This window comes from Podarcis liolepis (genome assembly GCF_965112155.1).
Source record: "Podarcis liolepis genome assembly, chromosome: 15".
Classification (NCBI taxonomy): domain Eukaryota; kingdom Metazoa; phylum Chordata; class Lepidosauria; order Squamata; family Lacertidae; genus Podarcis; species Podarcis liolepis.
The window spans coordinates 42418009-42432094 of record NC_139566.1 but is presented as its reverse complement, the minus strand read 5'-3'; the positions used below and the strand labels follow the sequence as shown (position 1 = coordinate 42432094).

At 46.1% G+C, this 14086-nt stretch overlaps 1 protein-coding gene across 1 annotated transcript; it reads right to left on the bottom strand.

Moving 5' to 3' along the window:
• Nucleotides 1–1635: 1635 nt before the first annotated feature.
• Nucleotides 1636–14086, bottom strand: EIF2B1 (eukaryotic translation initiation factor 2B subunit alpha). Its single transcript, XM_083476496.1, has 9 exons — nt 13942–14086; nt 12981–13082; nt 12244–12380; nt 10565–10681; nt 9718–9834; nt 8088–8152; nt 4237–4312; nt 3022–3147; nt 1636–1802 (listed from the first exon to the last, which is right to left on the bottom strand). Exons 1-9 carry the CDS (start codon nt 13952–13954, stop codon nt 1647–1649), a joined length of 909 nt encoding a protein of 302 aa, XP_083332622.1. The 5' UTR covers nt 13955–14086; the 3' UTR covers nt 1636–1646.

The following is a 14086-nucleotide window of genomic DNA, read 5'->3' as shown; positions in this document are numbered from 1 at the left end:
TTGAGCTTGGGAAAGTGTGGGCTTTGCCAGGAAGCTACGAGTAAGGACCACTTTGCTGTTAAGATTTTAAGCATCATGTTGCAAAGGCTCCCAGATTTTTCCTCCCACCCATGTTAGATAAATTTATTGTCATTGTCCGTATATACACAGTATACACAACAACGAAAATCAAACACCCACCCAAAGACCGGGTTCACATATACATTTGCACGTATCTCCGACACTCTCATCCTATTCAAACATAATCTATAAAAACATAAAATCCAGAATATAACATGACCTATTAAGGCATAACATAACCTAAAACCTAAAACCTAACCTAAAACCTATCTCATTCCTTCCTACTCTCTGCTTGCTAAACCTTGCAACTGGCCCTGAGATCATTATTTAGTGCAGTCAGAGCTCTTGGATAGAAACTATTCAGAAGGCGTGTGGTTCGTGTTTTCATTGTCCTATATCTTCTGCCCGAAGGCAATAGTTCAAAGAAGTTGTGAGCAGGGTGGGTGGGATCTCTCAGGATATTATGTGACTTCTTCAAAATGCGAGACGTGAAGATCTCATCCAGGGTTCGTAGTCGGAGCCCAATAACATTCTGGGCAATTTTAATTATTCTCTGTAAAGCTTTTTTATCCGTTTCAGAGCTGCTCCCATACCACCCCCTTGCAATAAGTTGCATTCTACAAAGCCAGTGGCACATTCTTGCTGGGTAACCTTGTCCCAGTTGCTGTGTTTGTTTATTTTTATTTATCTATTGAATTTATATACCACCCTATACCCAGAGGTTTCAGGGCGGTGTTGCAACCTAAACCTACTTTGTTGGACTGTGATGAGGCTAACAAGGGGGAGATCGTGTATCCAACTCCAAGCTCCTTGTAGGAAGAAGGGAGCAGGGATTCTGCCTCCCACGCCTACCTGGCCTGAGGGATTGACTGTAAGTAGTCACTCCCTGGCTGTCTGCTTTAAACATTTTGTGTCATTCCTTCTGAAAAGTCTGGCTTCTCTTATCTAAGAGAATTGAGGTTCAGATCATCAGCCACCAACTGTTCTCCATCATCTTAAACCTGCCTTCTTAAAAGATATATTTAAAAAATATATATTTAATTTTAGTATTTTTTTAAAAAATAGTATTTTATTAAAGCTTTGTCATAATACAGTAAGATAAAAGAAACTAATCTAAATAAAAACAGAGAAAGCAAAAGCGAATTCCTCTCTTAAAGGCAGCTCTTAGTGTTTTGTCTCACACAGAAAGTGGTGGACCCACCCAGCTTTCCTTTCTTCTCCCAGCCTCTCCCCCTGGGTGGTCTTCCCTACCTCCCACTCAGGGTCCTTCCACCCACCCACTACCTTCACGTGTGTGTAATCCTCAATAATGGCCCAGAACAGAAGACCTATGGTGAAGGGTCGGTAATAAAGTGAATTACAAATAAAATCTAACATATCTGAACCTTCTGTGAATTTGTTCCTGACAATTTAACTTTCCAAGCTGCATTGTGGGCTCTGCATGCAACCCATTTAAGAGACTTGGTTCTTCAAATTGAGCCACTCAATGATTCATCACCAGCAATCTTCTTACTTACAGGGTTTGCCTTTTGAACAGGCTGGTAGAGAAACATAATCACCCTCAGGCACGCCAGATGTGGACAATTTTACAAGTAGAGTTTAATCAGTTCATCGCTAACAGCAGAGGGGGTCAGGACCCCAAGGTCTGTAAAGAGCAGAGTGATCAAAGATGGGGAGGTATAATCGATCCAGGGATGCTCCTCTGTAAGTGCCTTACGCTGATTCAACGTGTCAGCTTTGTACTGGGGAAGAAATAAGAAAAAGTGGTGAGTTATCATTTTCTGTGAAAGGACACTTTTTTCACCCGAGTTTGGCAGCATGACTTAGAACACAGGATCACAGAGCTGAGAGGCACCTAAAGGTAATCTGGTCTAATCACCTGCCCATTCAGAAAAGTTGGCTACTACATCGTCCCTAATAGGCAGGCACCCAGCGCCTCCTTTAGAAGCTCTAATGAACAAGAGTGCCACACCTTGCAGGGAAGGGAGGCAGCTTGGGGGCAGAGCGTTGGCTTCGTGTGCAGAAGGTCCCAGGTTCATTTCCTGGCTGAGAGTGTTGCCTGCCTGCAACTCTGGATCACAGTTTTGCAGACAATACTAAGACAGAAGGATTAGTATTTGATTTGATTCCCACCCCCTCTTTTCTTTTTCCTTTCTCCTCCTGTGATGAGGCTGCATTTTAATATTTTAATGTTTCAATATTTTAATGTTGTATTAATATTGTTTTTATGTTGTATTCATTCAACTTGTTTTTATTATTGCTTGTTAGCCGCCCTGAGCCCGGCCTTGGCTTAGTTGACAACTTATATATTGCCCTTTCCACAAGTTACAGGGCAGTTTACAACAAAGCAAACAGATAAAGAGATATAAAACAGATAAATCTATTAGAAAAATGTAACATCCATCACTGAATTAAAATTATTAATAGCGGCCGAAATCAGTGGCTCCTCAAAAAAACTGCCCAAAATAGGCAAGTCTTGCACAGCTTCACCCAATTCAGATGCCATGGAGAGACAAGAACTGGGTGTCTCCCACCCACCATTTATTTCTCCATTGAATGCACGTCCTGCTCTTCCTCCTGAATTAGTCCAGGGTGGCACACCCCCCACAATTCAAAAACAAAGCAGCTAAAACATTAGAAAAAACTATTACAATTAAAAACATCTAAAAGCAGTGACCATTAAAAACACTTCACCTGACACCTTCAGGGTTGCCAGGAACAGGATTCTTCAGTCCCTAAATGCCTGAGTAAACATTAATGTTTTCAAACTCATTCTGGAAGTTGATAATGAAGGCGACAAATGCACCTCAGTGCCCCAAATCCCTGGATGGCTGCCCCTTATACCCTTATACTGCTTTACTTCCAAGATCGGGCATTAAATTCCTCAGAGGTTTCCACCCCATTGCAGGCTACAGAGTTTTGAATGCAGATAACCAGGAAGCAAAGTTAGTTTTCCTTTACCTTAAATTTATCTGGGACATCCTGTTGGTTCAGAGGGAAGAGTCTCACAAACTTGAAGCTCTCTGCCACCACGTAGAAGGGCTTGTTCTGAGCTTTGGCGCACACAGCCATTTGGTTTGTGCCAATCTGAAAAGGCCATGGGGGGGGGGGGAGAGAAATGTTCTCAGGTTATGATGAGGAGCCAAACACCCCTTGCTTTATGATACAAAAGGAACCCCAAGGGTAAGATTCTGTCAAAGCCAGGCACAGTGAAGTCTTGTTGGAGAGATTTAGAGTGCAGTCCTATATACATGTCTACTCAAAAGAAAACCCCATTGAGTTTAATCAGGTTCCCACGTAAGCTACAATTTTAAACCTGCTAAGCTACTGTGAAATAAAGGGATTTCCTCCTGAGTTGACATGCCTAGGTTTGCGCTATAAAGTACATGTTTCCCTCTCTCACTGAAAATCAGTGGAACTTCAAAGCGCTTAACTGTATCCAGTATTATACCTGCAAGAAAAATAAGCAACTCCCTAGATTCAGGTCTCAAAACCTTTGAGAAAAAGGGTATGTTCACACATAAGCAAGCCTTATGCTATGCATGTATGATAGGATTCTACAGAAGGCAGAACATTCATATGTACATGGGCGTGTGGGTCCACATTCTAGTTTTCTATTCTATTTTCTGGCCCTTATGGTTGTAAAGAACGCAGTTTCCACTCAGAAGGAACATACATAGTTTCTGCTCAGATGACAGAGGAGCAGCTAAACAAGTTTTCAAGTTTTCCACTGGTCAACATTTCTGCTCTATGTAGTTTTATGCTGCTCCCCTTGACTAGCAAAATTAGAATATATTATGTACAATTATGCCCCATATAAGTAAATAGGCAATGCTGCTTATTTATTTTGAACAATATATACAGGCTGCAGAATTCTAACATTTATTTGGGACAGTTGGGAAGAAAGAGAGGGGATGGAATCAAAGAAGTTTTTACAAAGGAAAGCTGACTAGGATTTTTAAAGTCTTTTTTCGTGTGTGTTGGAGGGAAAAAACTAAGGAATGACAAGCACTTTCTTCTGCTGCTCCCAAACTTCTTCCTTAAATAATCTGGCTAACCAATGGAAGAAAGCAGGACGTTGGAGAAGATGGGACTTTTGTTCGGATCCAGCAGGACAGCTCTGGAAAAACAACTATTTAGGGAGCCACGAAAAACCTGGGCAGACGCACACTTTACCTTGTTAATAATTCCTCCATTTTCTACCACTCCTTCAGCGCCAACTATCACCAGGTCCACCTTCTCCATGATGTAGCTGTTCAGAAGGAATAAAAACAACTCAATTCTTGTTCCACCAATAATAATAATAATAATAATAATAATAATAATAATAATAATAATAATTTATTATTTATACCCCGCCCATCTGGCTGGGTTTCCCCAGCCACTCTGGGCGGCTTCCAAAAGAATATTAAAATACTGTGATACATCAAACATTAAAAGCTTCCCTAAACAGGGCTGCCTTCAGATGTCTTCTAAAAGTCTGGTAGTTGTTGTTCTCTTTGACATCTGGTGGGAGGGCGTTCCACAGGGAGGGCGCCACTACCGAGAAGGCCCTCTGCCTGGTTCCCTGTAACTTGGCATCTTGCAGTGAGGGAACCGCCAGAAGGCCCTCGGTGCTGGACCTCAGTGTCCGGGTAGAACGATGGAGGTGGAGACGCTCCTTCAGGTATACTGGACCGAGGCCGTTTAGGGCTTTAAAGGTCAGCACCAACACTTTGAATTGTGCTCAGAAACGTACTGGGAGCCAATGTAGGTCTTTCAAGACCGGTGTTATATGGTCTTGGCGGCCGTTCCCAGTCACCAGCCTGGCTGCTGCATTCTGGATTAGTTGTAGTTTCCGGGTCACCTTCAAAGGTAGCCCCACATAGAGCGCATTGCAGTAGTCCAAGCGGGAGATAACCAGAGCATGCACCACTCTGGCGAGGCAGTCCGCGGGCAGATAGGGTCTCAGCCTACGTACCAGATGGAGCTGGTACACAGCTGCCCTGGACACGGATTTAACCTGTGCCTCCATGGACAGCTGTGAGTCCAAAATGACTCCCAGGCTGCGCACCTGGTCCTTCAGGGGCACGGTTACCCCATTCAGGACCAGGGAATCCTCCACACCTGCCCGCCTCCTGTCCCCCAGAAATAGTATTTCTGTCTTGTCAGGATTCAATCTCAATCTGTTTGCCACCATCCATCCTCCAACCGCCTCCAGACACTCACACAGGACCGTCACCGCCTTCACGGGTTCTGATTTGAAAGAGAGGTAGAGCTGGGTATCATCTGCATACTGATGAACACCCAGCCCAAACCCCCTGATGATCTCTCCCAGCGGCTGCATGTAGATGTTGAAAAGCATGGGGGAGAGGACAGAACCCTGAGGCACCCCACAAGTGAGAGCCCAGGGGTCTGAGCACTCATCCCCCACCACCACTTTCTGAACACGGCCCAGGAGGAAGGAGCGGAACCACTGTATGACAGTACCCCCAGCTCCCAGCCCCTCAAGACGGTCCAGAAGGATGTTATGGTCGATGGTATCAAATGCCGCTGAGAGATCCAGCAGAACTAGGAAACAGCTCTCACCTTTGTCCCTAGCCCGCCGGAGGTCATCAACCAGCGCGACCAAAGCAGTTTCAGTCCCGTGATGAGGCCTGAATCCCGACTGCAAGGGAACCAAATGGTCCGCTTCTTCCAGGCGTGCCTGGAGTTGTTCAGCAACCACTCGCTCAATCACCTTGCCCAAGAATGGAAGATTTGAGACTGGGCGATAGTTGGCCATCATGGCCGCATCTAAAGATGGTTTTTAAAGAAGCGGTTTAATAACTGCCTCTTTCAACGGGTCTGGGAAGGCTCCCTCACGGAGGGAAGCATTCACCACCCCATGAAGCCCATCGCCCAGCCCTTCCCCGCTAGCTTTTATAAGCCAGGATGGGCAAGGATCCAGGAGACAGGTGGTTGGTTTCACTCGTCCAAGCAGCCTGTCCACATCCTCGGGGGTAACAGGTTGGAATTGATCCCACACAACTTGACTAGACAGGACTCTAGCACTCTCCCGCCCCGGCCCTGCTCCCACGGTGGCGTCTACCTCTTCCCGAATCTGAGCGACTTTATCTGCAAAAAACTTTGCAAAATCATTGCAGGAGATCATGTGGCCCGTACTGGGCCCCGCTGTAGCAGGTGGTTCCGCTAAATTGCGGACCACCTGAAAAAGTCTCCTGCTGCTGTTTTCTGCAGATGCAATAGAGGCGGCGAAGAAAGCCTTCTTCGCCGTCGCTACCGCCACTTGGTAGGCTCGACACTGAGCTCTAACCTGTGTCCGGTCAGCTTCAGAATGGGTCATCCGCCACCGGCGCTCTAGCCGTCTCAACGATTGTTTCATTGCCCTCAGATCCGTGGAAAACCACGGGGTTGTCCGGGCTCCATGCAATCGGAGAGGGCGCTTTGGAGCCAAACAGTCAATAGCCCTGGTTAACTCCACATTCCAGCCGGCCACCAGGGAATCAGCTGAAAGGCCATCAACATGGGATAAAGCATCCCCTACCACTTTCTGGAAACCATTTGGATCCATTAAGTGGCGGGGGCGGACCATCCAAATCGGTCCCACCTCCCTGCAGAGGGGAAGGGTCGTGGAGAAGTCAAGTTGCACCAGGAAGTGGTCTGACCATGGCACTTCTTTTGTTTCGCTTTTACTTAGTGTCCGAACACCAACATCCATGGAGGTAAACACCAGGTCCAAGGCATGTCCGCGGCTATGGGTTGGGCCAGACTTATTCAGGGACAGCCCCATGGAGGCCATGCTTTCCACGAAGTCCTGAGCGGCCCCTTGTAAGGTCGTGTCGGCATGGATATTAAAATCCCCTAGGACAACCAAACTAGGTGTCTCCAGGAGAACATCCGCCACGACCTGAAGCAGCTCGGGCAGGGAATCCTTGGTGCAGCGGGGAGGTCGGTACACCAAACCTAAACCTAAAGGAGTTATTTGGGGTGGGGCCATTGTGATGCACAGAGCCACTCCTGTTACGCTTTCAGCTATACCTTACGGGGTCCTCGCTGCGAGATCACATTCACCCGGTGCTACACCAGCTGCACTGGCTCCCAGTGGAGTACAGGATCAGGTTTAAGGTGCTGGTTTTAACCTTTAAAGCCCTATACGGCCTAGGACCCTTGTAACTACGGGACGGCCTCTCCTGGTATGTCCCACGGAGGAACTTACGGTCTTCAAACAAAAACATCTTGAAGGTCCCAGGCCACAGAGAGGTTAGGCTGGCCTCAACCAGAGCCAGGGCTTTTTCGGCCATGGCTCTGATCTGGTGGAACGCTCTGTCACAAGAGACTAGGGCCCTGCGGGACTTGACATCTTTCCGCAGGGCCTGCAAGACAGAGATGTTCCACCAGGCCTTTGGCCAAGGCACAGTCTGACCCCCTCCTTCGGCAATCTTCGCAGAGCTCTGGCCCAGTGGCTGCCATTAGTTTGATTTGAGTTAATTTTATAATGAATGATTTTGGTATGTTGTACTATTTTATTGTTGTTAGCTGCCCTGAGCCCGACTTTGGCTGGGGAGGGCGGGATATAAATAAAATTTTATTATTATTATTATTATTATTATTATTATTATTATTATTATTATTATTACACTCCCCTTGCCACTTGTTTTACACTTGGGAGAGAAACACAAGACTAGCCGTGAAACAGCCAAAGAGAAAGGAGGGGGACACAGGAAGCTGCCTTATAGCGAGTCCCACCAGTGGTCCATCTAGCCCAGTACTGTCTACACAGACTGGCAGCAGCTCTCCAGGGTTTCAGGCAGGGCTCTCTCCAACCCCCACCTGGAATCTCTGGGGACTGAACCTTGGACCTTCTGCACCCAAGGCAAACGCTCTCACACTGCGCTATGGCCAACAACCTTGGCTTACCAGTGCAAGAACCAGCCCTTTAAACACCAGGATGCAGCCGGTTCTCTTCCTCTGCAGCCCTCACAGCAGGTCACTATGTCCAGCTGCCTTTCCAAAGCCCAGCTGCAGCAACAGCCACACAGACTTACCCAACGGCAGCATCCAGGATGATGGTCACAGGAATGCCAAGTTTACTGAGTGCCTTTGCCATCTTCTGCCTGTGTAATTGTTAATAGTTTTTTTTTTAAATTAATAGTTTTTTGTTCAAAACAGTGTTCTAAAAATTAACAGAATCTCTCTCTCTCTCTCTCTCAAATGAGCTCCTGGTATAGAATTGCTTTTTCTTCTCATAATCAGCAACTCCTACCCCTCCTTTTTGCACTGAGGATGTTGTTTCAAGAAATCAGGTCTAAGCAAATTTACCAGAGGGACGTGGGTGGTGCTGTGGTCTAAACCACATAGCCTAGGACTTGCCAATCAGAAGGTCGGCGGTTCGAATCCCCGCAATGGGGTGAGCTCCCGTTGCTCGGTCCCTGCTCCTGCTAACGTAGCAGTTCGAAAGCACGTCAAAGTGCAAGTAGATAAATAGGTACCACTCCAGCGGGAAGGTAAACGGCGTTTCCGTGCGCTGCTCTGGTTCGCCAGAAGCAGCTTAGTCATGCTGACCACATGGCCCGGAAGCTGTACGCCTGCTCCCTCGGCCAATAAAGCGAGATGAGCGCCGCAACCCCAGAGTCGGCCATGACTGGACCTAATGGTCAGGGGTCCCTTTACCTTAAATTTACCAGAGAGCAGGTCCCAATGAACTCAGAGGGGTTTATTTCTAAGTGACATGCTTCACATTGTGCCACTGGAGATTAAGAAAACTATGGAGCTCCACAAATTTATTCCCCTGGTTACCAATGGTGACATCTCCTTCCACAAGTCTTTTGAGATTTGCAGAGAAACCTTTCCACAAAGTGAAACAGACTCCTCCCTCAAGCCCTCCGGCTGCTTTCCCACTAGTTCTTCCCTTCACTGTAGCCTGGCACAAAGCAAGGTGGCTCTTCTCCACCCCCCTCCAATCCTCTAGTTCATGCAGAACAGTAAGGGGGAGTGTAGTGGTTAGAACAGTGCTGTGTAGTGGTTAGAGCAGGCTTTCTCAAGGTGGTTCTCCAAGATGTTGTAGGACTCCAACTCCAACTTCCATCAACCTCCAATTGCTAGGAATGATCAGAGTTTAGTCCAACACCTGGAGGGCACCACATTGGAGAAGAGTACGGTAGAGTGTTGGACTGTAATCACAAAGGCCCGGGTTCAAATCTCCACTCATCATGTGGCTCACTGTGAGGTCTTTGACCCAATCACCATCTCTCAGCCTACCTTACCTCCCATGGTGGTTGAGGGCAGAAAATTCTGGGGAGTGGAGGAAATAAAACCTTGTATACTATTCTGATTTCCTGGGAGGAAAGGGGGATTTAAAACATGGGACATGCGGCAAAAGCCCAACCTAAACAAAGTTGGCAAATCCATTCACCAAAACCTGTTGATTCTTGGGCTGCTCTTAAATAAAAGTGATTTACCAGCTGCTGAATTTGCAGACTGATCTGCTGCGTGCTTGTTCAGAAATATGTCCCACCGTGTTCAATGGGACTTCCTTCCAAGTTCAGTGTGCAGAAGACTGCCCCCTAAATTCGCAGGGGGGTAAACCTTTCCAGATAAAGACAGATAGCAAATGGCTTCCTCTGTTTGCACAGAGCCTCGTGCCCCTAACATAAAGAAAAGAGAAGTCCCATCTACTTGCCCTGCTTGATCAGGCTGCGATTCTGTGATGTAGACACTGAAACGTTTCTTTGCTTCCACGGCGGCTTCTAACACTCGCAGGACCACTTTGGAGTAAGCGTGAGTTAAGATTCTCTGCGGAGGCAAGGCACAGGATTCTTCAGTTTATTGCGTGCCACGGAAATCCACTCTCCAGGCTATATTAACATCCATAAGGTTGGAAGGGACCCTGAGGGTCATCTAGTCCAACCCCAATTGAGATTCCTGCAATGCAGGAATCTCAACTAAAGCATCCAGGACAGACGGCCATCAGCCATGAATGCAAAACTTGGGAATGGGCTCTGTGACAAAACAGCTTATGCTAGGGCAGTGGACCCTCTTCTGGCCTTGGGGCCCTGGCAAATGCCCAGCCTCTGGCGCCAACCCTGTGAAGAGTCACTGTCACAGAATCATATTATCGTAGAGTTGGAGGGGACCCCAAGGGTCATCTAGTCCAACCCCCTGGCAATGAAGGAACTTTCTGACATTAAGAGCTGTTTGACGGTGGAACAGACAACCTCAGGAGGAGGTGGACTCCCTCCTTCGTTGGAGAGTTTAAAGCAGAGGCTGGATGGTTAGTTAGTCTGGCTAGTTATATAGCAAAGTTGCATCCTGCATTGCAGATGCTTCCCTGAGTGGGAGGCAGGGCTGCAGGACCTCCAAGGTCTTTTCCATTCTCTGATTCCATGCCTGGCGTAGCTCAGAGATTCATAGGATACAATGTTTTCTGCCCAGAATCAGTTTCTGCACACATGGAGCATCTGTGGGATACGCACAAGACATTTCACTCTATTTCTTTGCCCTAATATGACCCAAGCTCACTTACCCCACCATCTTTGACAAAAGTGTGGCAAAGTTCGGCAATTTTGCTCCTTGAATTAGAGGTTCGAGCGAGGAAAAGCTTCCCTCGCTGAATCATGATATCTTTGCATTTGGAATAGTCCTGGAAAAAGCAGCACATAATAATCCATATTAGCACTTTACTGTTATATGTAAGATAGCACAACAATATAGTTTCTTATTCTGTATAATTTCAAAGTGAAATGTTTAGCATGTCTAGATATGCATTATGTAATTTGTACTGTTTCTATAATTATATCAGTTGGAAAAAGAAAGAAAAAATAACTAGTGAAATAAACTAGAGTATGCCCTGGGTATCATGCTTAGCACAACTTTGTTTATAAGCAACTGCTTGGTAGCCACAGGTGATAAGGAATTGCATGCATGCAAGATACTGAGCCAGCTAGCAGAAGAAGGAAGGATCCCATCATCCCTCTACAACCAGCACAGAAATTTATTATTAACTTGATTTATTTATTCTCCTCCTGTCAGCTCTCTGCTGTTTTTTTGTTTGGTGCAGGCTAGTAGCATCTATAGGCTTATTTACAAGACTGGCTTAGCTTTTTTTAAAAAAGAGAGAGACAGAAAAAGTGCTAAAGACATCCTCTGAGTCTTCTGAGGTGCACAGAGTGATATACAAACTTTGCAAATGCTGCAGAGTCCTCTTTCACTGTTACCAGCACATGATTTGTTCCAGCGCTGGTCCCTGATATTTAAAACTGGTTCCAGATCGTAGCAAAGAAGTAACTATGTATTTATTTAATTTCTATACTGCCTTTCATCCAAGGATCACAGGGCAGTTTACAATGTAAAAACACAAAAATACGTAACATAGGAACAAACAAAAACAATACCCGCCAGAGTTTAAAAGGCCAAACATTGCTCAATTAGCCAAAGGCCTGGGAAATAGGAAAGTTTTCACCTGGCTCCTAAAGATATGTAACCAAGGTGCCAAGTGAGCCTTCCTAGGGAGTGCATTCCACAAACGTGGAGTCACCGCAAAAAAGGCCTGTTCTTGTGTTGCTGCCCTCTGGAGCTCTTGTGGCGGTGGCACAGAAATAAGGGCCTCAGATGATGATTGCAGGGTCTGGGTCAGTTCATATGGGGAGAGGCAGTCCCTGAGTACTTAAGGTACAGTGGTGCCCCGCAAGACGAATGCCTCGCAAGACGGAAAACCCGCTAGACGAAAGGGTTTTCCATTTTGGAGGTGCTTCGCAAGACGAATTTCCTATGGGCTTGCTTCACAAGACGAAAATGTCTTGCGAGTTCCTGCGGGGTTTTTTTCCTCCCCCCCCTTCCCAAGCCGCTAAGCCGCTTATCAGCTGATCCGCTAAGCCGCTTAACAGCTGATCCACTAAGCCGCTTATCAGCAGATCCGCTAAGCCGCTAAACCGCTTATCAGCTGATTTGCTAAGCCCGCTAAGCCGCTAATAGCGCTAATCCGCTAAGCCGCTAATGGGCTTGCTTCGGAAGACGAAAAAACCGCAAGACGAAGAGACTCACGGAACGGATTCTTTTCGTCTTGCGAGGCACCACTGTAAACGTGTTTCATTGCAGCTCTTGGGGTCCTGCTCTGTATTGCCTTCATCTAAAAACCAGCAACGGTGTAAAGAAGACTACTATCAAACAGTTGCCACCCTTTATGAAAAGCTAAGTGAAACTTACTGGATTCTCCAAAGACGTGAGGCTGATGAATCTTAAGAAGAGTTCTCCCCCAGAAGAGACAGCAACTGAAGAGTCAACACCAGAGAGAATTTCTATTGCATGTTTGAGGTTTGCTCTCAACCCTTGAATTGTCTCACCTTGACAGAAAGAGGGAGAGAGTAAGCTACTAAAGGCCCAATGACAGCATTGTCCAGGGGTGCGCAGACTTATAGCTTACAGGATCTACTTATTTGTTAAGTTTATATCCAGCCCTTCCTCCCAGGGCAGCAAATAACAAGTGATAAAGAATGAAAGACATATTTAAAGCATATTAAAAACAATTCCAGTACAGATGCACACTGGAACAAGAACTCCAATTAAAAAACTTGTTGAAAGAGGACGTCTTCAGTAGGTACTGAACAGAGACAGCACATGTCTAATATTAAAGGGAGGGAATTCCAAAGGGAAGGAACCACAATACTAAAAGGCCTGATTCCTACATTCTGCAGAACAAGCCTCCTGATGAGATGGCTCATCACCAGCAGGCTCTCACCAGCAGAACACAATGGCTGACTGGGTATATAAGGGGTATTCAGGTATCCTGGCTGCAAGCTGTATAAGGCTTTATACACCAAAACCAGCACCTTGAACTCAGCAAGGTGGCAGCACGTTTTACTATAAATCAAAAGTTCCCGGAAAACCAGGTGCAAACTGGTAGCTCCACAGCTCAGCCCACCCAATCGGATTCCCTTACGTGCCTTTGTCCCTCTTCAAGAACTCCAGCAAGACATTGATGGCTGCCACAGCAGAGGCAACATCTGGCTCCTGTGTAATCTTGGTTTTAAAAGCTTCAACCAGCTCTGAAAAGAAGATATGGGGAAGGATGGGAAAAGGGGAGAGTCACTGAGGTTCTGCTTTCACACTTCACAAACTAGCTGTGCTTTCAGTTATTACAAATTCATTGCAATGGTAGTTTAAATGGTCAGCTTTGGAATCTCCACAAACAGTCACAGTTGCTTTTATTAAGAGATCCAATATTTATGATAATCGACACAACATTTTACAAGAAGGTAGCTATGCAGCAGAACCCCTGCATCTTACGAAAATGGTTCCAGATTCAAACCTCAGAATCTCCAGCCAAAAGGATCAACGAGCAAGACCAGCATTCTGATCTGGTTAAAAGACAGTATGGGGCTTTCTTCGGGCTTGACCCGGAAGCTGCATTTAGTGCAGAATCATAACATTTATGAGGTGGGAGCCTTGTGACACCATAAAGGTTAACACACTTATTACAGCTTTTGCGAACTTTTGTGGTCTATATACTCTTCAAGAGATGTTGTCCCGAGATGCAGGTGTGTGTTTGTGGAACTGATAAAAGCGGAGTCAGAAGGAAAAGAAATGCATAAAAGCACGAACAAGGTAATTACAGTACCAACAGTGGCCATTTTCACACGCGGTTGTTGTTGCTAACACCAACATGGGTTTATATCTGACAGTAAACAATTTAATATTATTCTGTTTCCATCTAACACACACATATATAAAATACAAATGTATTTGGCCACTGATGGGAATCTCCTCCTTTTGTTGCTGTTTTGATGACAGAGTTGGGGACCTACTCTAGAAAACCGAAACAACAACGGTAATAAATAATAATAATAATAATAATAATAATAATAATAATTGACCAGCTGCAGCGCGCAACACTCCCTGCCTTACCTGCCTCGTTCATGGTAGGAGAAAATGTCACCCAAACCTTCCCAGCTGCTCTCCCGATCCACGCTGCCCCTTGGGCGGAACCTTCGGCGCAGCGCCTCTTGGCCTCGCCGGAAACCTTTCCATGCTGCGGTTACTTCCGGGGAAG

Excerpts from the sequence above, each read along its gene's own strand:
- EIF2B1 (XM_083476496.1), bottom strand. Across the intron at positions 10,682-12,243 it reads TCACGTCTTTGGAGAATCCA|GACTATTCCAAATGCAAAGA; the intron begins GTAAGTTTCACT and ends TGCTTTTTCCAG. Across the intron at positions 4,313-8,087 it reads ATCCTGGATGCTGCCGTTGG|CTACATCATGGAGAAGGTGG; the intron begins GTAAGTCTGTGT and ends CCTTCTGAACAG.